Source organism: Lutra lutra, chromosome 1 (assembly GCF_902655055.1).
Source record: "Lutra lutra chromosome 1, mLutLut1.2, whole genome shotgun sequence".
In the NCBI taxonomy this organism is placed as follows: domain Eukaryota; kingdom Metazoa; phylum Chordata; class Mammalia; order Carnivora; family Mustelidae; genus Lutra; species Lutra lutra.
Genome location: NC_062278.1, coordinates 59774556 through 59800686, shown reverse-complemented (window position 1 = coordinate 59800686; position 26131 = coordinate 59774556). Strand labels below are relative to the sequence as shown.

The following is a 26131-nucleotide window of genomic DNA, read 5'->3' as shown; positions in this document are numbered from 1 at the left end:
ATATAGGATTTTTAGGGCTTTTTAGAATATTCACTTCATAGGCAAAGGTAAAAACAGAAACAAATTTAAGAAGAAAAGCAAAGAACAACGGCATACAAAGAATAAGTAAGCAAAGCAAAACAGAACAAAACTAATGGGGGCTAAACAAAATTCTCCACAAAGACACATAAAACTTTTCCAAGATGGCCATCAGTGCACCAGTATTGCCACTACATGGAGCTGGGGGCACCTGTGTGGCTCAGTTGGTTAAGCCACTGCCTTTGGCCTGGGTCATGATCCAGAGTCCTGGGACTGAGCCCCACATCTTGTGGGGATCCCTGCTTGGCAGGGAGTCTGCTTCTCCCTCTCTCTCTGCCCCTACCTCTGCTCCTTTTCTCTCTCTATTTCTCAAATAAATAAATAAAATCTTAAAAAAAAAATAGAAGAGCCAGTATCCCAGAATATTTCTTTTTAATTAATCTTCTCAAGTATTTTTTCAGCTTCAACAAATTATTACTCCTCATAAAACATCCAGCCTTTCTCTGTCCAGTAGCTCCTTGAATATTACAAGAACATAGCAAGCCCTCTAAACTTCCTAACCATTTCTCACATGGTTTGACACATCTGGTCCCTTTGGCACTTGGCTGCCTCTCACCGCCTCCCCCCGCCCCACCCAATCACTTTGGTTTTCTGCATCTCTTCTCAAAGAACGCCCTAGAATAAAATGCAGACACTGTGTGTTGACTATCTAGGGTAAAAAGCAGAATACAAACTTTTGCCTAAAATGAAGAAATCTGAAGCATCTCAAATTCAAATGAAAGCATCCCTTAGACCCAATTTCGGCCACAGATTACCCTCAACTCCATGCCCAGTCTTGTGCCCTGTCCCACATGCACAGTGCTGGCATTTAAGCTACAATGAAGGATCAAGTTCCCCCAACATTTTCTCCAAGTATGAGGGCAAGGTCAGGGCTTGGTAAATTAGTAATAGCAATTGTGATAATAACATATCATTGTAGGCGGTGAGCAGAACACTGCATGGTCTAGGCCAAGTCAGTAATTTCAGCAGAAGAGAGGTTTTATGCAGAATGGACTCCCAGCTGCCATTTTTCTATGACCCAGGATCTGTTTTCTTAGCTTTTTGTTTATTTAGGGTATAAGTAATGATGCTGAAAAAGCAAACATACTGTCTGACTCAAGTCACTTTCTAGTAGACACAAAAATGATGTCTCAACAAAAAGCAAAGGGCCAATGTACCCACAGCTCTGAGTAATTCTGTAACTCTACAAATGGCTTTTTGTGACATAATAAACCACAAGACCAGGCTTCTGTCACTAGAATTTCAGCATGGAATTACCTCTTTAACATACATATCATTTCAGGGTATTTTAATACATAGCTTTAGCAAATCTCACCAAGAGAAGATGTGTTAGTCTCTTCTTCCTCTTGCTACCTGACTTTAAGAAGCTCTTATTAAGGATGTGTTGTCATAATATACATTCCAAACCATTAGTTTCTGATTACCCATTTGCCTGATGTTTATCATATTATTTCGCATCATAACAGTGGATACAAGCTTACCTTAGGATAGCATGAATTTTTTATTTTTTTTTAAAGACTTTATTTATTCAACAGAGAGACAGCAAGAGAAAGAGCACAAGCAGGGGGAGTGGGAGAGGGAGAAGCAGGCTTCCCATAGAGCAGGAAGCCCGACACAGGGCTTGATCTCAGAACCTCGGGATCATGACCTGAGCAGAAGGCAGATGCTTAACGACTGAGCCACCCAGGCACCCCAGGATAGCATGAATTTTTAAAAGTAGATGGTGGTACAGAAGCCAAATGTTTGTTTCCCTCCCTCTCCCTTTTATACTAAGCCTTTGACAGGTATCTTCTACGTTGGCTTTGACTTTTTTTGACATTCAGAGGGTCAGACAGCCGAATGAAATACATACTATTGGTAATTTCTGACTGTGGTGACTGGTTATCTGTGATGGCTAGCACCGCCAGGGCAGGTCTGCGTGAACTAAGTGGTCATGGGTAACCACCTGCCAGGAAGGCTCCATGGTGATGCTGTCCTCTTCTTTCGGTGTATTTAGCAGTATCATTCTCATTCTCTACCTCTGGAAACCATTTTAAGAAAAACCAAGAGGGCAAGCAAATAAAAATAAATTCAGTTCTTGCCCTGTCACAGTGCTTAAGTGTCCAGATCCGAAGTCGTAATGCTTGGTAATTATAATCAAAGCGGATCCTTTTTGGGTAATTTCCTGTACCCATTGTTGCACTGCTGCTGTTCCCTGCCACTAAATATGAGAGGTATAGAGTGATCACTTGAAGGGATGAATATTTACTTTCCATTTTGGGAGGGGAGGAAGAGGCAGAGAGTGGAAAAATGCCAAGACAGGCAAATGCGTAGAGTGTATTTCTCTACTAAAGATGGCTCAAAAATAGATAACTAGGGGCACCTGGGGGGCTCAGTCGGTTTAGCATCTGACTCTTGGTTTTGGCTCAGGTCATGACCTCGCGGTTGTGGGATCAAGCCCCACGTCGGGCTTGGCGCTCAGTGCGGAGTCTACTTGAGATTCTTCCTCCCTGCCCTTCTGCCCCTCCCTGCATGCTTTCTCAAATACACAAACAAAATCTTAAAAACACAGGTAAATAAAAGGTTAAGCTATCAAGAGTTCACCAAAGAAGTATTGGTACAAAATGTTCACAATTATTTGGGAAGAGGGGAGAATAGTCAACTGTTTCCAAAATATCAACTAAGTACCAAATGCCACCAAAACAGGGGTGTCCCTCGGACGTTGGGAATCTGGGTTCTCACTTTTTTTTTTTTTTTAAGATTTTATTTATTTATTTGACAGAGATCACAAGTAGGCAGAGAGACAGACAGTGGGGAGGGGGAAGCAGGCTCCTTGCTGAGCAGAGAGCCCCATGTGGGGCTCAATCCCAGGACCCTGAGATTATGACCTGAGCCGAAGGCAGAGGCTTAACCCACTGAGCCACCCAGGCGCCCTGGGTTCTCGCTCTTAATGCCCACTTTTATTCCTCTTGTCACCAAACTATCATAGTTGCTGGGTGGCTGAGTTTGTTTGTGTCTTGTTATTCAGAAAGCACCACATCTGGTCAGTTTACTGTCATTTATGAATAATTGCTCAACATTCTAGGCTTTCTGTTCTGAGCACATACTGGCCTGGTTCGGACAAGTGCAGGACAGCAGGTGTCACCAGAGCAACTCCAGTGCCAGCTGGTTTGATGTCCACCCCTTCCACACGCTCAAGCGTCTCCCCCAATGTAGTCATGTGAAAATTTTTAAAAAGTGATCTATTGCATCTTTTTTTTTTTTTTTAAAGATTTTATTTATTTATTTATTTGACAGACAGAGATCACAAGCAGGCAGAGAGGCAGGCAGAGAGAGAGGAGGAAGCAGGCTCCCCGCTGAGCAGAGAGCCCGATGCGGGGCTTGATCCCAGGACACTGGGATCATGACCTGAGCCGAAGGCAGAGGCTTTAACCCACTGAGCCACCCAGGCGCCCCTATTGCATCTTTTAATATTGAATAACATGAAACACTAATCCTTCTAACCTGAAATAATAATGGCAGCCCCCAAAAAGCTTTACTTTTTTTTTTTTTTTTTTTAAAGATTTACTTATTTATTTTTAGGCAGGGAAAGAGAGGAAAGAGAATCTTAAGCAGACTCCCCTACTGAGCATGGAGCTGATGGAGGGCTTGATCTCACGACCTGGAGATCATGACCAGAGCTAAAACCAAGAGCCAGATGCTTAATCGACTGAGCCCCCCAAAGCCCTATTCTTTATCATTACATAATCTCCTCTTTCAATTAAGGTCATTCCCATGTGACAAGCAGCAATACAATTCTTATTGTTGCTTTAATATTTTTCCCCAGAGACTCCTTTCCTTCTCTGATAGGGTATATCCAATAATATTAATGTTTTACCCATTAATGCCAAAAGAAAATACACTGTATACTTTATTTACCACAGAATGTTAACATCTGCCTTCTTTTCCTTTTCCCCAACCCTTAACATTTTCTGGCTATAGTGTCTGGTTACAGTTAAATCTCATATTCATTTCATTTATGAAACATGAAATAACCCAAAGCTAAGTACGTTTTGTTGATATTACTTTCCCTCTCTCTCTGTCATTCTCTTATTATAGGTGAGGGGAGAGCAAATTATTCAAATAAAGAACTAAATTATATTTACAGGATGGTAATTTTCCATCAAAATGTTTTTAAATTAATCGTTGCCTTGTATTCAAGAAACGACCCCTCCATTTTACGATTAGCAAGTAAATCAGGACCAAGAGCCCTCTGTGATCTGCTTCAAGGAGCATGATCATCGCCCAAGGAGTACAAGCATTCCTGCTTCCAGCCTGCAGCTTCAGTCCAACAGAGGGAAATTCGTTAATGGCAATGACCCAACTAGATGTTTGCATTTGGAACGCATAAGTGCTCAATTAACATTTACTGAATATTGGATGTTTCTTAGGTTGAAATCATAGTATTAGTATTCGTGGAATGAATGAATGAAGGAGCCTATAAAGCAATGAGTGAACAATTCAGTCAATTAAAATAGACCAAACAAAAGTTTTTAATATAACAAAATTGAAAATATGGCCATTTTACTGTATCCTGAGGTATTTACTCAGCCAACACTTACTGAATACCTACCATCTGCTAAGATCTCTGCTGGTTATAGTAATATCAACAAAACATACTTAGCTTTGGGTTATTTCATGTTTCATAAATGAAATGAATATGAGACTTAACTGTAACCAGACACTATAGCCAGAAAATGTTAAGGGTTGGGGAAAAGGAGAATCAGCCAGCCTTCTTGACATTGAGGAATTCACCAATTAATTACTGAAGAGAAAATTTTATACTGCCATGTGATCAGTGATAATAGAAAAAAGAGTCAAGTGCAGTGGAAACACAGAAGGAAAAGGCCCTAAAGGAGAGCTTTTCCTGCGTTTCCAACCTAAGTTTAAGCCTAACAGATAAGGAAAGTCTCCCCAGGCTCAGATGGGAGCAGAGGGATGGGGATGGTAAAGATATTTACAATGCCAGACACTACTGGTGCTCACTAAGTATGGATTGAGTGAATACACAAATGGAAGGATAAATTGATGGTAGACAGTGTCATGCTGGTAAATCAGTTCTCTGGAGGGAAATGAAACCCCTGACATAGAGCAAATGTCCATTTATGTGGAGTATATACTCGCACCATGGTCAGTTTCAAACTACCAACATGACATCACTGATCACACACAGGTAAAAATATGCACATTTGGCACTTGCCAGCTAGCATGACCCAACGCCAGCCCACTGTTGACTCTAGAGCACTCCATTAGTATTCGTGGAATGAATGAAAGAGCCTGTAAATCAATGAGTGAACAAACTACTTGATTCCAGGCCTGGGACCAATATGGTCAAAGGCACAGAGATCTGAGTATTTATAATCCTCTCAATTAATAAGAAGCCCTGTGAGGTATGTCAGGAGGAGAGAGTGAATGGCGAGTTGGGATGGATCCAGAATGCAGGTTCTAGGGGAGTAGTTTTTGAAGGGGCAGAATACCAGGACCAGATCTATATTTTAGATGTGCTTTTAGCCCTAATTCCATAAGACCATCTTTGCTTGCCTCAAAGTATGAATACGAATGTGAATGATTAAATCCTTACCAAAATTTTAATATGTGGAACAGTTCTAAACCCTTCCTCTTAATGAAACAGACATGTAAGAAATCCTTTGAAATTCTTACTATACTGTCGGATTTCTTTATACAATCAAAAGGAGTCTTAATGAGTCTTGGAGTCAACCAACAGAGGCAAGTAAATTTTGAAGCACAGTGTACACGTGAACTCAAATGTAAAGAAAGAGAGTAAAGGAGAAAAATGGATTATATCATGTCTGACTGGTTAAGCCACACAGGATACAAGGAAATTACTTTCAAAGGCTGCCATGACACTCAACCCTCTTCCGCCCCATAGACTATGTCTCAGAAATCTGGGCTTGTACATTCACGTTGTTCCACACTGATGCCTTTACTTTATGAGACCAGCAGGGGCTTTTCTAAACTGGAAGCCCCAACGATGAATACATCTTACCTAGAGATATTGTCAGGTGAGCAGGCGGAGATGCTGGTCTCCATGCTGTCGGAGCTGTCTAGGCTCAGCGTGTCAAAGGCCTGGTCCTTGTAGCTGTGATCGGGGTAGTGGAAACTGTTCAAGTAGACATTTGATTCAGAGGCTGTGCGGTTGTAAAAGTCAGAAGATTTCTGCCTTTGTCCTTCACTCATCTGTTGGTGATTATACCCTAAGGAAAGAGCCATAAATATGTTAGTATGCCTCATCTTCTAGTCTCAGATCTTCTGAGACTCAAACCAGCAACCCAAAACATCTGCGTACAAAACTTGGACTTTGGTCTAATTTGTTTTGAAGCCAAGAAGATCAAAGACACAGCATCATGCTCAGTGCAAGCGAGGTGGTCTTGGGCGTGATCTTTTCCATCAGTGGATCATCTCACATTCTCCTTTGCCATTCCCACATCTCAGCGCAACTGAGAATATAACCACACACACACAAACAAACAGGCAAACCAAACCAGAACAGAAACACAATGAAAGGCCCTGTATCTTCTAAAAGTAGCTGGGTTCAAGGGAAGCCAGATGACTCCTGGTGACAGGCAATAGCATGGTCTTAGGACAGTCACTTCCTCAATGGTATTCAAATTTAAGGAACACTCCATCTGGTCATAAAACAGCAGGCGGACCATCGAGGTGTAGGATTTAAGAAACTTGTATCTCACTCATATTACCACTAACACTTCTTTTTTTTTTAAGATTTTATTTATTTATTTCACAGAGAGAGATCACAAGTAGGCAGAGAGGCAGGCAGAGAGAGATATAGAGGAGGAAGCAGGTTCTCCGCTGAGCAGAGAGCCCGATGCGGGACTCGATCCCAGAACCCTGAGATCATGACCTGAGCCGAAGGCAGAGGCTTAACCCACTGAGCCACCCAGGTGCCCCACCACTAACACTTTTAATCTGGTAAAAATCCAAACTGCACATTTTTCTCACTTTTTTTTTCCAATTTTCCTTGCCTGCTCATTATTTAAAACATCCACAGCCAATGATTTAAAACAATTCTCCCAATTGGCACACCCCTCCTAATTACCACATATAGAGCTCTCTTGTTTTCCTGCCTTTGCCGTCAGCCCTCAGCCAGCTAGTGCTGGCCAACCATAGCACAATGTAGAACTCACATCAAGAGCAGCCAAAGCGCTCTCAGTCCCAGGCTTTCTCCTTACCCTGTTACTTGCTCAACTGGCCTGTTAGATCACTGGCTTTACTTCGTGTTGTTGCTCTGGCTTGCCTGCTGGTGGCTGATTCGGGACAATGCAAATTAAATTATTCTTCCTTTCTCTATGTACCATACAGGCAGGAAGCAGACATTGAACTGATAAACCAATTCCTCAATGCATTAAAAACATGTTTCTCTAGCCAACAGTAGGTTGCCACCCCTTTCTCCCTCATCAAATTTACTACCAGATCCATTAAGGGTTAATGATTGGACGTTTGAATTTCGCCTCTTTCCTTGAGCTCTCCCTACCCTTGCTGAGGCTTTTAATTGGTAATGAAAAATGTCAAAAAAAGCAGAAGCCACATCCGTGAGGATTTAACAAAGCATCGGACACATTTCTGTAAAATGATTTTAGTTCCACAGGGAGTTTGCCTGGCCAAACTACGTGGAGTCATTTTAAATATCAAAGTGCAAATATGTTAGTTCAGATGAGGGCGTTTCTGGGGAAGTAACCTTCCTTAATATAAGCTGTAATTAGATATTACAAATACACACACAAGAGCCACATATCACTCAGCAAAGGGAAGATGCAACACAAGACAGCACAGCACGACACTTCGGATAGAAGGCCATCCATCGATCATAGTGATTAACACGGGGAGCAGTAAGTGAAGCCGGTGCATTCATAAGCGTGGAGCCTGTGCCTTTAAAAAAAAAAAAATCATTACTCAGATATTTACCTTTGATACTTGAATTTTTGGATTTACTAATCGCTCCTTTTAAATTGTTTCCAGTTATTATGAAAAGGAGAGGGACAAAAACAAACAAACAAAAAACAACACCAGAAATTATTTGAAAAAGTCACGCATGTATCTTTCCTAGTGCTTTCAAAAAAGCCCTACTGGCAAAGAAAACTTTGACACTGGCACTGACATCGTGGAGCCACTTTCTAGCAGTCGTATGAAAACCAAATCCCTAAAAGACAGCCATGGAATTGAAAACATACGAGAATTATCTCCTTGGCACTGACATGAGGAAAGGCGAATCCCTATGATGCCACAAACACCCTCTTGGAGGAGCAGAGAAGAAGGTGGGTCCTGATCCTTGGATCGCCCACTATTTTTTTCCCCCCAAAAGTAGGGCAAATAAGAAAATGAACTTATGACCCTCAGGTGAAGAAAGAGCACACTAAAATGACTCAAAGATGTCAGATGTGGGCACAAGGGCCAGCCGTGTGGCTATGTGCAGCATGCTAAGGGCTGTGAACACAAATGCTCCAGGTCCCCATTATTCGTCAGAGTTGGGCTCTATGTTTGAGAGAACCCTCCACCCTTCTGGCGGTAGGATGAGCGAGGGCCTTAGATTTTCAGGGCCATTTAAGTGAAGTAACGTGCTAATGATGAGCATGTATTTCCTGGCACAGGAATTTTGTTTCCAGGGTGAGTGGAAATGTTCTACCTCATGGACAGGCTGGTTTCTCCCACCTGGCAACCCTCTACTAATAATCACAGTGAACTCAGCGACCACCTGGCTTAGCCTCCTCCCTCCTGAACTTCAAAAAATTCAGTTACTTCTGCAATCACAAATAAAGGCCTGGACCTCTTCCCTGTGATTCTGGAATTGCACCCGTGTGATTCCAAAGAGCTGGCTTTTGGACCCAGGCTCTGGCCCGCTTGTCCAAAGGTACAGAGACTTTTAATGGAGGAAACACCCCAGGAGAGCAACAGGACCAAACGAGGACCCCTTGGTAGGAGGTCCAAGAAGAAGTGCTCGTGCAGCTAGGTAAACCCAGAACAGGGGCAAGCTATCCCGGGGAGGGGGACCCAGGTGTCCTGATCACCATGGGATCCCCATTTATTTAGTATGGAGAGGTCATGAACTAAAGAGCTGCTGAATCAATGCATTTTCTCATCTATAAATTCCAGTTTCAGCGGTGGCTAAATAAGGAAGTGGAATGTGTCTACTATCTGGGGTGGGGGTGGTGGGGGGCGAGGTAAGTGCACTGGGAAAAATGAGACTTTTCCAAACCCTGAGACGACTTGGTTGTTTTTGGTTTTGTTTTTAAATTATGTAGCAAGAATAACATTCAGCAGTGGGACAGCAACTAGAAAGCAAAGAAGGCCTTGTAAAGGCTCTACATCCTTTCTACCCAGGCAGCAATAGCCACTGGAGGGAAGTTATAAGGTTTATAACGGGGGAGCTGACAGTATCTGAGGCTCGGCTCTCAGCAGAGCCCATGCAAGGAACCCAAACCAATTCAAGTCTCGTCACTGTCCAAGAGAGCCAGGAGAGAGGACGTGCAAGGCCCATTTCTCATTCTTATTCACGCCTATCTATGAATTCTGGCTAATTACACCTGAAAACTCCTTTGTAACTTAATCTCTTAATTGTGCCACTGTGGGATATACAGTGTTGCCAATACCTTCCAAATGTGTGTTGTTTCCTTCCTTTTTTTTTTTTTTTTTTTTTTTTTTAAAGGCGGGGTGGAGCAGAGGGAGAGGGAGAGACTCTAAGTAGATTCCAAGCCCCGTGCAAGCCCAACACGGAGCTTGATCCCACAACCCTGGGATCATGACCTGAGTCGACATCAAGAGTCGGACACTTAACTGACTGAGCCACCCAGGCGCCCGTGTCGTATACTTTAAATAGTTATTTGGGCTTAATAGAGAAAATGAGATGATTTAAGACTATAATCTGGGTTTAAGAGGATAAAATTAATCTGTCTTTCTGACAAATTAGCCTAGCATAGCTCACCTGCTGAGAAATTCATTCTTCCTAACCATAGTCCACAGCCAGGAGATGAAGGTACAGGATGAGTCAGGAGTCACAGACGAAGAAGGGGGAAGACGGAGAAAGGGAGAAAGAGACAAGATCAAAAAGGATGACGGGAGACCAGAAAAACAGACAACTTCAACATGCCATCCTCCGCAGTGTCAGTCACAACACCAGATTAACAAGGCAAGACGGATGTTCACACTTCCAGATTCCATCTGAGTTTACAGAGGAACCTGGGAAGTTAAGAAATAATAATAAACTTCAGATACATGCATACGGTTAGTCAACAACGTTTGGAAATGAAACATCTTTCACACATACTCGCCAACCAGAAAACAGAGAGAATAAAAACGAGATCATAGTGATAAAACAGTTCTTTTTCCCAGGCAGACAGCAGCACATAGTTTTTAAGAGCTAGGATTTATCAAATGCCATTCAGTTATTCAAGCACAGTCCCTCAAATTTTCTATAACCAGGGCGTCCTCTGACACCCTGCATCTCTGCCACCCTGTCCCAGTCATAAGCATCTCATTTATTCAAGCCAGTCAAGCAAACTGGTCTTCACTCCTCCAGGTCACAAGTGTTCTACAATGGGCTTAAATGGAATAAATAAGTAGGAGCGTCCTAAATCCTTCCCTCCTCCCTTGTAGCGGGCCTTATTTATACCTGCCCTTCAGAAAGGAGAAGCCTCCTGTTTTACACTTAGCCTACAAACTTGACAATGCCCACTCTGATCTTTATCTAGATTCTGAGTCTTGCAAAACAATCCTCCCCCCTCCCCACCCACTCTGGTTTCCTGCAGGGTCTGACCTTGTAATAAAAACAAAGGGGCTCCTGCAGCTGCCCCTGTGAGGGAACAGCAGCTGCCCTCAGGATTGGGTTTCTAGCAAACGTGCAGCAATTTTTCTCTATTGTGTAAAATGTATGATCCTCTGGCTAAAAATGCACTATTTTACAGTTTCAAATCCGATCATTTCTTAAAGATGACTTAACAATGACCTTTCACTAGTTGCTGAAAACAAAAAAACACCAAGTGAGGAGGTTTGTCATACCTTTCTTGGACTTTCCTGCGTTTAACAGAAAACAAAAGGACAAAGATTTCATTCATTTGAGAGCTTACAAAGGAACATTTCACAAGTGGTACAAAAGCCAATAAGCATTACAACTTTAAGAGCTGAGTTCCTGGGCTCTACTGCTTTAAACTCTGCTCTCAGAGATCTTTTTTTCTAGGAAAACAGAGCTGATGGAAGGAAGGCTGATACTTACACCATTGTTCTTGATGTATCCATTATGAATAAGCAGCAAAAAAAAAAAAATAGTTCACTTAAGTTAATTGTGTAACTCCCCCCAAAATGATAATCTATTACATCTGAGTTAATGAGAATGCGTTGGGTCCAGTTTTTTCAAAACCATGGACTTTTACTTGCCTTTGCCATTTTAGTGAAGCCAAAACTGTGTTAGTGAAACAATTCTAAATGCAATAATGATTCATGCCTCCTGGGGATGGGCCACCTGTAGGGGCTTAGGAGAAAATCCTGCCAATTTTCCGGTCTATTGTGACTCTGAGAACTGCACTCCCTGCCCCTCTTCCTCTGGCTTCACAAGACACATCACCTCTGCTGGGACCAACACACACAGGATGGTTCTCGATTTCCTCAGAAGTTGCCCCATCAGCACCACATGAAATTCTTGAAGAAGAACCCCGCTGGAGAGCTGCAGCAGGAAAGAATGCAGCCGCAGTCTTCCCAGATACACAAAAGCAAAGCACATCGGTGAAGGACCAGAGCAAAAGATAGCTAAAAGTCAATGGATTTTGCGGAGTTCATCCTTAATGGGGCCTTAATGGAATTGGCTCACATTTCCTCTATGAACCAACCCATCATGGGGATTCCCATTCTTGGTTGGGCAAAAGGAGATTAGAAAAATAAAGATCAAGCATCCTTTGGTTTCACCAAAATTCTCATTAAAAATCCTCTTACATGGGGCGCCTGGGTGGCTCAGTGGGTTAAAGCCTCTGCCTTCGGCTCAGGTCATGATATCAGGGTCCTGGGATCCAGCCCCATGTCGGGCCCTCTGTTCGGCAGGGAGTCTGCTTCCCTTCCTCTGTCTCTGCCTGCCTTTCTGCCTACATGTGATCTCTGTCTATCAAACAAATAAATAAAAATCTTAAAAAAAAAAAAAGAATCCTCTTACATGATAATCTTAATAGCTCTTGAATTCGCAAATCTCTCCAGTTAGTATAAAGGTCTGGTTTTTATTACTCCTTAAGAAATAACTTCTGACATAAAATGTGGTGTTGTGGCCAATCCAAGCTCTGATGTCTTCAGCCAGTGGGAAAAACCCATTGAAAAAGTCTATAAATATCACAGAAAAATGCTTTAACAGAAAATGGACTTGACCCACAAGTGAACAATGATAAACGAGAGCCAAAATATCAAGACTCGCTTATGTTTATTATTTATAAATTATAAGAGATATCTTAACTTTATAAATCATGAGATATTTTAGCTTAAGAAATTATAGCAAAGAAAATAAAAGTGAAGTTCAATCAACTGTATTTGATTCACATGATAACACTGTAAACCTTTCATGCATTATAAACCTCTCTTATGAACACTACAGCTCTATGAACTCTTAAACCACATCTGGTGATGATTCAAAAACCTCATTCAAGTGAGAGAGAGCCAAATATATATATATATATATACATATATATATATATATATATATAAAACATACACACATATATACATTTTATATATACACAAAATCCATATATAATATATATATATAACATATATGTATATACATATTTTTTTCTTTTCTTTTTTTTTCTTTTGGCAAGAAACCTGTGTTTATCCCCTGGTACCACTGGCAGAAGGGCTGAGCAGTCAGAACTGAATTCCAGCCTGGTTGGAGGGAAGGGTTTCAATTCCACTAATGCACGAATGCATTTAGAGCCCAAATGGCGACCACTCCATCGGCAGCCCCCTTTATATCCTGGGCATTCCCCCATCACGGCATGTACCACATTTCATTTAAATCATCTTTTTTTTTTTTTTAAGATTTTATTTATTTATTTGAGATAGAGCAAGAGAGAGAGAGAGCATGAGAGGGGGAGAGGGAGAGGGGAAGCAGACTCCTCGCCAAGCACGGAGCCTTACGTGGGGCTCGATCCTAGGACTCTGGGACCATGACCTGAGCTGAAGGCAGATACTTAACTGACTGAACCACTCAGGACTCCTTAAATCATCTTTATGTATCTTTCTTCCTCACTAGAGTATAAGCATGTCAGGTGGTGAGGACTGTGTCATTTATTTGCATTCTTGGTCTCTAGCACCACGTCTGGTCAAAAGTTGGGGCCCATATAAACTATTGACCTAAATGACTGTGTTGACACAACTCTAATCCTCTCGATGAGAAGCTCACCTCTGGAAATGCAATACAGTAACTTCTCCGAGCACCACAAAGACTATTCAACAACTCCATTACAAATGCAGTGTATTATTACTAAGAAATGAAAGATGCCCAGGATCTAAGTCTACCCGAAACCTAACAACCACATAGAAGAAAAGCTCAGATCCCATGAAAGGCCCAATGGGAATGTGGTCCTGGGCCACTAGTGTGTCCTCTCAATGACTCTTCAGCATATGTCGCAACAGAATAGTGGCTCAGCCCACAGACCAGGTAAGTGGCTTCATTAAGGCAACTGGCGATCTCTCTGGATCTCCACCGTCTCTCTTTTCTTTCTACAGAATGGGAAGGTTAGTCATTCTAGAGGAGCCTTCCGGGTTTGGGAATTCAATTGAATTGAGGAAGTGAAGTGGGTATGTTTAAAAGGTGCCTGCCATATGTATAATATGAAAAGTTACCTTAGTACAACAGTAAGGCGACAGAGATCCTTCCCCAAAGAAGACTCGTTAAGGATAAAACCCAGGATATTGGTTGTTCCCTCTCTAAAGATCCCCACCCCTGTTCTTGCTCCCTCTCCCAGAGAAATTCTAACGCTTACCCACAGACACAATGTGTGATTTAATAGGTACATACCTCTGAGCGTCCTCCGAGAGTCTGAGTCTTTGGTCATGGTTGCCAGCGAGTGAGGGAGGACGCTGCCACAGCTGTTGCTCTGTCCCAGGGGCAGGTGAGCCTGTGAGAACCAGGAGGAGACACTTCAGGCAAACTGCCCGCCACAGGGTCCTTCAGGACAGGGCCACATCCCTGCCTACAAAACTCCAGAGTAAGCCCAGTAGGCAGGGACGGTAGAAAGTAGGAACGAAGGCATCCCTGTAATTCACGCTAAGTGGCAAAGGCCAGTCACAGACACTTCCAAGGAGCCCCACGGCAGGCTCAACGTCACAGCAATCTCTGCAGGGGAAGCAATTCCAAAAATGAAGACAGATGGGGCAACGCTGTTCAAAACCACCTTAAAGGACAACTCAGTTCTTCATGCACAAGGAGCCGGGGGCAGGTGCAGGGACAGGAATGCAGGCACATCATGCACAAGGAAGCGAAGAGGTCTACTTGCTACAAGTGTACCAATGTCCTGCTCCCCCTCAACACTGGAGAAACCTACTCAATATTGTACTCTTTCAAAATAGAAAATCGCAGTGTGCTGTATACTCGGGACCCCAGTTTATAAAATAGATTAAAACAAAGTTACTCTGATCGAAGGCAAGGGAAAGGCCCCAAAGCCTGGCTCACTCAGAACCTCTTTCTCATCTGCCCTTCCCCCTCTTTCTGCAGTGACCGCCCCCCCGCCACAAGTCATCAAAACAGGAGTGAGGACTCAAGTGTCACACCACGGGGGTTCAATGTCCCGCTTCACTGCTAACCAGCTGAGGGCGCTTGGGCTAGTCACTTAGTCTCTTCACACCTCAGTTTGTCCGAACGTACAATGCAGGTAATACAGAGTACCTTGGCTGAAGAGTGCTGCCAGATTTTAAAATGAAACAATCCATATAAAGGGTTTAGTGCAGGGTCAGGCTCACAGAAATGCTCTCAGTATATATTTGTGGCTATTATTCCTGGAATCCAGAGTTAATAGCCTCCAATTTCCAGATCTGGGAGGCAGTCATGGCGAATCTGTCATGTAAATGCACACTCTCCGCCACTTGTGTGATGGTAGAAAATACCCAGGCCCAGGTTCTTTGTTCCTGGACGTACAATTCAGTACGTCCTCTGAGTAGGATAGAAAATGCAATATAGTTCTCTGTCTGCCCAACAAGCAAACTTAATGGTTTAATATTCGGCATTTTATTTAAGAGCCTTTGATGTTGGCCAACATGAGGACAAGAAGACTCACTGAATGCAAAGCCCATGGTTCACCCCACGTCCTACCTTTGGGGCGGTGCTTCTCCCCATAGTAGCACTGCTGAAATGTGGGGATATGGAAGGTGTGGTTTTCTTTCGAGGCAAAGTGTCACTCAGATAGAGGCCTTCTTTATGCTGTTTTTTCCTTTCTTCCAGACTTCTAAAATGCTTTAAATGCAAATGTAAAGCAGAATAGCAAAACTTGACTAATTGAAAGAGGTCACTGAAGAAATTAAGAAGTATGCATTTACAAAGGAGTTTTGGAATTTTAACACAGAATTTAAAAAAAAATCAACTTATACTTGCGTTCACTAACAGACTAGGGCTAGCATTTGGTAAGATACATAGTCACTGGAAGAATTTATTACTCAACCAAGAAACTTTAAAAAAAAAATCCACCTTTCACTTTCATAGTTAGTTCCTGCAGCCTTGGGGCCTCAGGACAATTTACAAATTATTATGATGGTTGCCATGTGGATGGCGGAACAGCCAGTGGACAAAGCAAGTAAGCAGTTTCTCCCCTTGTCTTTCTGGACAGTTCTGTGTGATGGCACAGATCCCAGTGTGAGGAGAACAAGGAAGGGAGAAGATGGAGAGAAAGAGCGAGTGAACAGGGAAGTTGTTTTAAAGTCGGAATAATATTTTAATTACAAATAAACACTTCAAATCCATATAATGCTTCCATATAAGGCATTCTTCTAGGTTATTCTTTCATTTAAAAAAAAAGCTTAGTCAAGAAACCCCTACACTAATCCCTCATATTTAAAAACCCTTCTGTTGACCATTTCTTTTTTTTTTCCAGATTCCTAAGGCAAAATTTTTGCCAACTTGAAATTTATCCAAATTTTTCTTAGCCTCCCCCCAAAATGTCTTGAGTAGTAAAGTTATTTCCTAAGTAAAGGTTCTTGGGGTTTGATCATTTTTATACTAAGCTCAGGCTGTTGAAATACATAAGAATTAATGCAAATCTGAGTTACCAAATTTATGATCAATCTTTAAACATGCCAATCATGAAATACACCAGCATTTTAACTTTATATTATCTACTTACACTAGTTACTATTTATTAACCTAAAAGTAGTGAGGAGATACAGTCCTTTAACAACAGGTAAAAGTCAATAAAGGTAACTTTGAGAAATGTAATGGCTGGGCCCAGCAAAGCAGGGCTCATCTAATTGTCTAGGACTATGACTCCTTAGCATCTTCTGGGGCCAAATTCATATAGAAATCTGATGATAGTTGAAAGGAACCCTCAAAAGAGACTTTTTGAATACCTATGCATGATTATACACTAGATGTACTAAAAGAAGGGTGGCATTCATAATGAAATGTTTACTTAAAAATAGGTGATCAATAAAAACTTCTATGAGCCAAATGCATTACTTGTGGTGTGACCTTGGACAAGCTATTTACCTCTGCTAAGTAAGCCTCAGTTCGCTAAATGTCAATAAGGAGATCAATTCTTATTTCACAGGATCATTAGAAGGAAGAAAGGAGATATTTATTTGTAAAATGTTTAGCGAATTATGACCCATAGCGAGGGCATGATGTCATTATGATTTCGGTAACATGTAAGAAAAATATTTTGTGCTGACACAGCAACTTTTTATAGCATGGATTTAACGGAAATAATTATTAGCATTTTGAAAACTATCTGAGACAAGTTACACTATTTTGGCTGAATGGGAACTGAAGCGTAAGGATATAAAACATATCTAGCTTCAACATATCAAAAGTCAAGAGAGGACAGTCAAAGGGTCAAAGTTTAGGACAATCCTAACACCCCTAAAAAATACTAAAGGTCCTTAAAAAAATCATAAGAGCAAAAGCCAACCAAATAAAAGAAAACCCACCAAAGGAATAGGTACTTGTCTCTTTAACAAAACACCTTTGGAAAAGTGGAAGGAAAGATTCCATATCAGTGACTGCTGTCAAGGTCAAAGTCTCGGACTCTGAACACCAGTGCCTAGTTACCTGTTGCTCCTGCTGCTGCCGCTGCCTTCTGTGTTTCTTAGCTGGTAGAGGAGGAGGTGTGTCATTTAATGGGAAAGGATCGACAGACGGAGCCAGGACTTCGGGCCAAGGGGCTGATGGAGGTTGAGTGACAGGATGAGGAGAGAGGGTGGAAGGAAACATAAATCCAGAACAGACAGGTGATCTTTGCTTTATAGGAGAAAGAAAAAGTATGTATGTGTCCATATGAAATGAAAGAATAAGACAAAGAAATGAAATCGATAATCTCCTTATTCTGTTTTCTTGTATTTTAATCAAGAAGTCACAAATGGTGGGCAGGATCTTTCAATTTAGGTTTTTGTTAAAATTCTACTCTGGGAACAACTTGGAACAGTTAGAAGATACTTTAATTTACTATTCTTTGCCCCTCCCCAGATGTTTTAAAAAGGCATAACATTAAAAAAAAAATCCATCCCACTAACACAAGAGAAAACAAAATCAAACTGGAAAAATGATTCAAGCTAACAATTTGAGAAAGGCTTTTCGGTTTCTATGAAAACGAGGTTGGGTCAGAGGGCTACGATCTAGATTTTATAATTTTGAACTCAATTCTCCTGGTACTGCACTCTGCACCATATATTTCATAATTTCCAGTATGAAGAGTCACAAAACAGTGCCCCAGGTGGGTATGTATTTCAAACTCAGCATCACTCTGGCCCGCTGGTCAACCAGATGTATATGGTCACACACACCTTCATTTTCAGGTAACCATGGGTTAATCTCTGACATGAGGAAAGCAGTGAACGAATGAAATGTCATGCCAACACACCTCTTTATTTTGTGGCTGGCTCACCAGCACAGCTGTGGTAGGCCCAGTGGCAACAGCATCAGCGTCAGCGGGGAACTGAGTGGAAGGGGATAGATTCGTGGAATTGACACATGGCTCATTAATTTCATTTACACTGATATAGCCCTAAAAGGAGGAATTCAGAAGTTAAACACAAAGAAAGCAAAAGCTGAGGCATGCAAGAGTATTAATGCTCCCAGTACAATGGAGTTAGCTTTGAGCGGCACAGCCAAGTATCTGTGGAATGACCAAATGTTGCATTAAGGGAATCATCAGCAATTAAAATGGATTTATGACACTTAATCTTGAAAAGTGATATTACAAGCATTACACATAATTTGGGGGGGTGAAGTCAAGATGACTAAATTATATATAAACAACCTAAAAACTTCAATTTTAGATTTTCGAGAGATAACAGCATTCATTCTGTTGATTGAATAAGGGTGTCATTATACAACATTTAAAATAACCACACACACGCACAAATCTGAGATATAAAATTTACAATGCAATCTCTCATTCCATAATTCAAGAACCTTTTCCACAAATCTTTATTTTTAGATTTTCTTCTTCTGTTTTTACAAGTTAGAGTGTGACTAAAGTGGGCTGAAGTCTTCGGGTTTTTGTACAGAGAAATTTTATAAATACTAATTTATTTGTAATGCACACACACACACACACACACACACACAGAACCTGCAGGAGAGTTGCAGCTCGAGGCTATTTCAATTCAAGGCAGCTTCCCCAACCCTCCAGTTCTACCCCAGGACAGAGAATTGCCCATGACAATGATTCAGTTTTGGCTTCAGCTTCAATAAAATACCCATGAATCAAAACCTGGGAGATTCAAAACTCCCAAATTTATATTTGAGGAAAAGGCACTTGTAAATTTTCATGGAAAGTATTTGTACAGACCAATCGTAATTTTCACCATATCAACAAAACAGTGGGAAAAGTAGAAGAAAGAGTATAGAATAATATTTCTCTTTTAAAGGTAAAATTGAGTTAAATTTAGCACTTGGGATCCTCCATTAGCCCATCAATCCTTTAAAAAAGTGGCTCCAGGGTAGGCAAGATATCATTATGCTGGTGAAGCAAGAATTTCAGGCTGGAAAGCAAGGTTTTTACTGATTTATAATTATGGCAAAGTGGGGAAAGCTAAAGTTGACTATAAATTGTAGGTTTCAAAATGCTGCTGAATACAGTCTTGAACTTAATGGCAATAGATACCATGTAAAGTTTCAGAAGATTAAACTGAAGAAAGGAAGTTGACAACTGGATTGTTAAATTTCCTTTTGTCTTTGGTAATGAATGGGAATGAAGAGAAATGACTTTCAGTTATGCTTTTGCTCAGTTGACAGCGTGGTGTTTCAAAACAAAGATTTGATTCTTTATACGTCATAGACCATATAACCTGATTTATTGCTTCAAACATGTATGCCATTTGTCAAAAGTGGCACTTGTTTGAAAGAGTTAGATATAAATTAATCAGTCCTTAAGAAAAGAGAGAAGGGTGAAAGAATGAGTCGGTGAGAGAGAGAGAGAGAGAGGAAGAAAGGAAGAAATTCAAAACATCTCGTGAGCCAAGTCGGCTTAGTCCATGAAAGAGAACACGGTTACCCAACAAACATAAGAGTTGGAGACATACCAACTTTGGTTTTTGATAGTCAAAAACCAAACGGGCTTTTGGCATCAGGAAGTCTGCACAGAAAAAGAACTCATTAGCATAAAAGGGAAGATTATTTTCTTATACCAAGAGGTAAAAAGATGCTAGAGTTTATCTAATTCACTTGGATGCCACAGTCCTTCAAACTCAGTAGGTCCAGAGTCAACCCATGTATCTTCCCTCTTAAGCCTGTGCTGGCCCCAGTCTTCACTACCTCAGGAAAAGGTCCTTACTGTTCAGCTCATGACTCAAACTGGAAAAATGACATCATTCCTAATACCTCCCTTGATTTACTTCAATCTTATATCCAATCTATCAGCAACAACTGTCAACTCTGCCTCTAAAATACGTCTGCATCTGACTATTTCTCTCCATCTCTCTGCCATTGCATGAAGGCAAGAGAGGAGCATCTCCAGCCTTCACTACTGCAATCCCCTCCCTCCCAGCTCCCCTGCTTTTCCTCTCACTCCTCATAAACTGGGCCAGTGGCCCAGAGGGATGCTTAACAAATGGATATCAAATAATACCACCTCCCTGCTTAAAATCTCTCACTCAAGGACTGCCCAGCCACATATGATAAACCATATTTCTTTAACACACCTCGTAAGACCTGGTCCCTACCCACCTCACCAATGTTCTCTTCTTCCGCTCCACTCCATCCACTATGACCCTGTGTCTACCGAATCTGTGAGTTCCATCTTCTGAATATTGGAGAGAAACTATGAAACTGAATCATCTAATAAAGCTCTTTCACAAAATGCTTCCAAGATCCACATTATTCATACTTCTTCTGTGATGAGCATCTACTTCAGACACCTATACTCACACACAAAATACTTCCTATGTAGGAAGTCTTAACTTTGCTATTGTTTAAAAAGATACTTAGAAATAAAGGGTTTTGGGTTTTTTTTTTTTTTGTTGTTATTACACACATTTTTATGCAGCAGCAAGCTTTTTCTTTAGCTTTTTGGAAAAAAACAAATATAATGACTTTTAGTTGGGACAAATGATAGCTACACTCGTGTGCACAGGTAACATACAACTTGCTGAATCACGATGTTGTACACCTACAACTAATGTCACATGTGTATCAACTATACTAAAAAAAAAACAACTATTTTCTTTCTCAGTCAGGGTTATGACTTTCCAAATTAGAGTTAAAATATTCTTCCATTGTAGTAGCATAGCTCCATAAAAAAAAAAGTATTTCAGAAAGATGGATGTTTGGGAGCAAGAATGTGTGGAGCTTAATGCAAATAGGATTTTCTAAGTTAGGGAGGGAAAGAGCACAAACAACATTGGGGGGAAAAGAGACAGAGAAAAGAAAGGCACCAGGCTATCTTATCAAATGTGCAGAGATATTTTCATTTGCTGTCAGATTCAGGAGAAGGAGAAGTAACATAAGAAAGAGGAGGAACTGAAGAAGGGCATTGCAGAGAAGAAGAGAATTTAAGACCTAATCTTGGTTTGGATCTTAACTTGTCTGAAGCCCCAAGTTAACCCACAATGTCGCTGTCAAGCGTGGTCTGCACACACACACACACACACACACACACACACACACACACACACACAAACACACACAGTGCACCTGCACTAAACACAAAGATAATCTGTGAAATCCTCAAAGCACAAATAAAAGGCAGGAAAACCATAAACCATTGATGCTTTCCAAGTCACTCAAGTTAATGTTTTCCTATTTAGTTAATCATCTAAAATGGAGGCACAGCTCTTGATCTCTAAGGTGATAGAAGGGGACACAGAAAATCACAGCTTACCTCTTTCAGAGTACTGGGGTTGACAGGAAACCCTTTCCCCCCAGAGAGGCTGGAGTATTTCTTTTCCAAATTACAAAGGTTTTCCTTTTCCTGAAGGAACACGAAAATCTATTAAGCTTGGCCAATCTTAGATTTCCCTGATGGCTAATGATGTTGAGTATTTTATCATGTGTCTTACTGGCTCTTCATACATCTTCTTTTGTGAAGAGTTTGTATTCAATTCTTTGGACTGCTTTTTAAAATTTATTTATTTATTGAGTGTTTATTGATCATTATTGAACTGGAGGAGTTTTTAATATAGTCTGCATATAAGTCCTTTGTCATTTCCTCTTTAAGAAAAGTTTGCTCACCCCAAGGTCAGAGAAGTGCATGTGCAGTACTGCATTTCCTTCTAGAAAGTTTATCACTTTAATTTTTCTGCTTCAGTCTACAATCTGCCTTGAATTAATTTATACGTGTGGTGTGAGGACAGAGGCATTAGTATTTGTTTGAATGTTTACCCAGGTGATACAGCACAGTTTGTTGGAAAGACTTTCTTTTTCCTGGATTATCTTGGAGCCCTTTGTGTAAAAAAAAAAAAAAAAAAAAAAAAAAAAAAAAAATCAATAGATGGTATATGTGTGGGTTTATTTCTGGACTTTCTGTTTGGTTCCATTGATCTATGTGTCTAGCTGTATGTCAGCACCACATCATTTTAAATACTATAGCTTTAGAGGCAACTTTGAAATCAAATAGTATAAATCTTCCAACTTGGTTCTTGTTCAAAGTTATTTTGGCTACTCTTTATCCTTGGCATTTTCATACAGAGTTGATTCTCATTACTTGTAATTCTTATGCTCTGCAGCATTGCCATGAACACTGAATTGGTAAACACTGAACCCTTGTTCCTACAGGAAATACAGAGATGGATTACTGTGTGCTTCCTCAAAAAAATTTCATCAACTGATCAATCCGTAACTGTGCTTTATGTGTGTTTCTGTTTAAAGATACCGTATTTGATATATAGTTGATTAAACACTGAACTTGTAGCTAAAAGCACTGTAATTTATGCCTGAATGAAACTTATTTAAGACACACATTTTCTCCATGAGGCACATTGCAACTTTCCCACCCTTAGGAACACTAGAGAGTATGTTAGCACTATGCTAGGGAGGCATTTTAAATAGCCTAATCAACAAAAAAAGCACAAGTAATGTGAAAACACAGCACAAAATAATCCACAAAAAGGACTCTTATTTACTCTGTGAGAGTTGAAACAGGAAGGTAGAGGGTTGCTTTGTTCAACCTCAGCAGGGAATTTGTATGTTGCGGGACTCAAAACTTTTGCTGCTCTGCACACATCCATCAGTGAACTGTAGGACAAGTATGATTGGGGGGCTGCAAGTGGACTTTAGTGAGCAGACAAATTCACAAATACAGACTCCTTGAAAAATGCAGATCAACTACAGGTTTGAAGCATCCATGTGTCCATTTCTACAAAAAAAGTCGGCTGGGATTTTTATTGAGACTGAGACATATCTACAGATCAATCTGGGAAAATACAAATCTTCGTAATTAGCACAATTTTTAGAACAGAATTATATTTTAGGTGTTTTAATGAGGAAGTGGTATTTGTATGATGGTGATCACCCATTCTAAAAAATCTATCACTATGAGATTCCCCCACCTCCTTTTTGCTAAAACTTCAGAACTATTTAAATCCTACTTATTACACTATCTGATTTAAGCTGTGCCTTTGAATAGCATGTGCAAAGAGTGGAGCGAATATTAATGGAAGAGCTCGTCCCCAGAGCAGGAGACAGGGATGAAAAACCATAAAACCATTCTGAGATTTTTGGTGCCAAAGAAGCAGGAGGGGAGTTGGGAGGGATTTGCATGGGCTACATAGGTGCACCTTGAGTGGACGCATACTTCTATGTGAAGGACCAATTTTTTTTCCCTTCTCAACCTAAGTTGAGAATATTCCAGCTACATGTCTGGTAGTGGGGAAACACGGTCTAGCCTCATCCTTTAGTCCCTCATTCTTTCTCCTGTACCCCATTCTGGGTACATCTCATATTTTCAGGATCCCAAAGCGTCACATCCTAGGCAGTGGCCTGCATACAAGGATCAGCACTGAGACCAGCCCATCAACTTTAATTAACTTTTGGTGTCTTAGATCTTAGACTATATCAGAAAATCAGACTGGGCAAAGGAAACCCTTTCTGTGCAGTCACATTAGGCCCTGGGCAGATGGGACCACAGTCCCCTTGGTAAGGATGGTCTTGCCCCCGTTGCTGGGGCTACCTAGCCAATGAAGCCAAACTAAAGCCAATGGGGCCATTGCCAGATGGGGACCATAGGCAAATAATTAATCAAATAATTTGGCCCACAGCAGCTGGGCCAAATCGTTTGACAGCAGCAAAAAAAGCAGAATATGTTCTACCTGTTTGAAAAAAAAAAATCTGTTTTTTCAAAAGAAGAAAATCTGAAAACGTACATATTTTTCATGGTTTGAATTTTCACACCATGGAAAAATCATAAGGAAAACGTCCTTACTTATTTTCTGAATTAATTGTTCACAGAGCATCAGCTTACTAATGTGGAGGATTAAATAAAAATGTATATTAAAAAGCCTTTCTTTGGGTGCCTGGGTGGCTCAGTGGGTTAAGCCGCTGCCTTCGGCTCAGGTCATGATCTCGGGATCCTGGGATCGAGTCCCGCATCGGGCTCTCTGCTCAGCAGGGAGCCTGCTTCCCCCTCTCTCTCTCTCTCTGCCTGCCTCTCCATCTACTTGTGATCTCTCTCTGTCAAATAAATAAATAAAATCTTTAAAAAAAAAAAAAGCCTTTCTTAAAATTATAATCCACTACTCATTATCAAAAGGCACTTGCTTTGAAGGAAGGAGCTTCCCCCAAGCTGGAACCTAAGTTTTATTGCAACCAGTGCTAAAAAGGGAAATACTTACTCTCTGTAACATCATTATTAAATTATTTTTTTCTTTCACAAAATGATCTTGTTCTCTCTGAGCCTGCTGGACAATGTGATTGGCTTGCTTTTTCAATGCAGAAATTTTTTCCTGGAGGAAAAAAGATGATCATATACAGACGCCCGTTAGACATTCAATGGTTTGCCAGTATATCCTGGAAAAGGGAAAAGTGTTTACAGCTGGATCAGCAATGAGGACATTTTTGCTGGTGGTAGGCAGTGGTTCTTTTTTTTTTTTTTTTTTTTAATTTTTTATTTTTTCAGCATAACAGTATTCATTATTTTTGCACCACACCCAGTGCTCCATGCAATCCGTGCCCTCTACAATACCCACCACCTGGTGCCCCCAACCTCCCACCCCCCACCCCTTCAAAATTCTCAGATCGTTTTTCAGAGTCCATAGTCTCTCATGGTTCACCTCCCCTTCCAATTTCCCTCAACTCCCTTCTCCTCTCCATCTCCCCTTGTCCTCCATGCTATTTGTTATGCTCCACAAATAAGTGAAACCATATGATAATTGACTCTCTCTGCTTGACTTATTTCACTCAGCATAATCTCTTCCAGTCCCGTCCATGTTGCTACAAAACTTGGGTATTCATCCTTTCTTTTTTCTTTTTTCTTTTTTTTTTTTACAGCTTTATAAACATATATTTTTATCCCCAGGGGTACAGGTCTGCGAATCGCCAGGTTTACACACTTCACAGCATACTACTACTACTACTACTACTACACTACTCACCATAGTACATACCCTCCCCAATATCCATAACCCCACCCTCCTCTCCCAACCCCCTCCCCCCATCAACCCTCAGTTTGTTTTGTGAGATTAAGAGTCACTTATGGTTTGTAGGCAGTGGTTCTTATCTAGAGACTGTGAAGTAGTCTCTTTGACCTGCCAAGATGAAGGCTACTCTTTACCTAAGGCCAATCCAGTCCACGTGGTTTAAAATCTATTTGAAAAATGCAGAAGTCAACAGGAAATCTTGCTTTAGACTTGGGAGATACCTCATGGGAAAAATAACAATGTAAGTTCTTATTTAAGCTGAGAGCTTAAAAAGTCACCTTCTTCATCTCCCTTTCCCTCAGTTCTACTGGTTTAGTATAGGGGGGCTGGGATGTGATTCTAAGTTTTGGAACAAGAGCTAAAATCTGGGGCGGGACATCAAGGAGAAGGAGGTGGGCAGAGCCAACGATGTGTATGGCGTCTGGCAGGGCTACTTCTAATGGTAATAAGCTATCAGCCAACTTTGGGAACTATGAGCAGTGAAAACCGAAAATGCCAAAATAGACTTTGCTTGCAAAACTATTCTAAATCTAGTTACTGTGATTGCAAATGCAAGTAACTTAAAACAAATATCTGAATTTCTGATTTTTCTCTCCCTTGGTTTTCCCATAAATGAAAAAAAAAATCAGGTATTATAAATCAATGGCATCTACAGCATTAAGTAACAGCAACTAACACATATTGGTGTACCCAGCTTGGAGCACTAGTTGGTATGTAGATGGCAGGCTCCATAATCTGTCAGATGTGACATGTG

At 40.9% G+C, this 26131-nt stretch overlaps 1 protein-coding gene across 25 annotated transcripts in view; it reads right to left on the bottom strand.

Annotated features, from left to right (window-relative positions):
• The window catches only part of PHLDB2 (pleckstrin homology like domain family B member 2), a 219602-nt gene that overhangs the window by 14539 nt on the left and 178932 nt on the right, over positions 1-26131 (bottom strand). For 7 of the 25 annotated variants that reach the window (XM_047724331.1, XM_047724355.1, XM_047724381.1 and 4 more), the window contains 10 exons: positions 24574-24684; positions 21627-21716; positions 18165-18308; positions 17357-17545; positions 15410-15550; positions 14120-14219; positions 11125-11139; positions 10052-10072; positions 8038-8073; positions 6104-6311 (listed from right to left, as the gene is read on the bottom strand). In XM_047724331.1, coding sequence (XP_047580287.1) covers positions 6104-6311; positions 8038-8073; positions 10052-10072; positions 11125-11139; positions 14120-14219; positions 15410-15550; positions 17357-17545; positions 18165-18308; positions 21627-21716; positions 24574-24684 — 1055 coding nt within the window. Of the gene's footprint in view, positions 1-6103; positions 6312-8037; positions 8074-10051; positions 10073-11124; positions 11140-13239; positions 14053-14082; positions 14220-15409; positions 15551-17356; positions 17546-18164; positions 18309-21626; positions 21717-24573; positions 24685-26131 lie in introns of those variants that run through there. The other 18 variants (XM_047724402.1, XM_047724375.1, XM_047724421.1 and 15 more) reach the window with 16 other exon arrangements.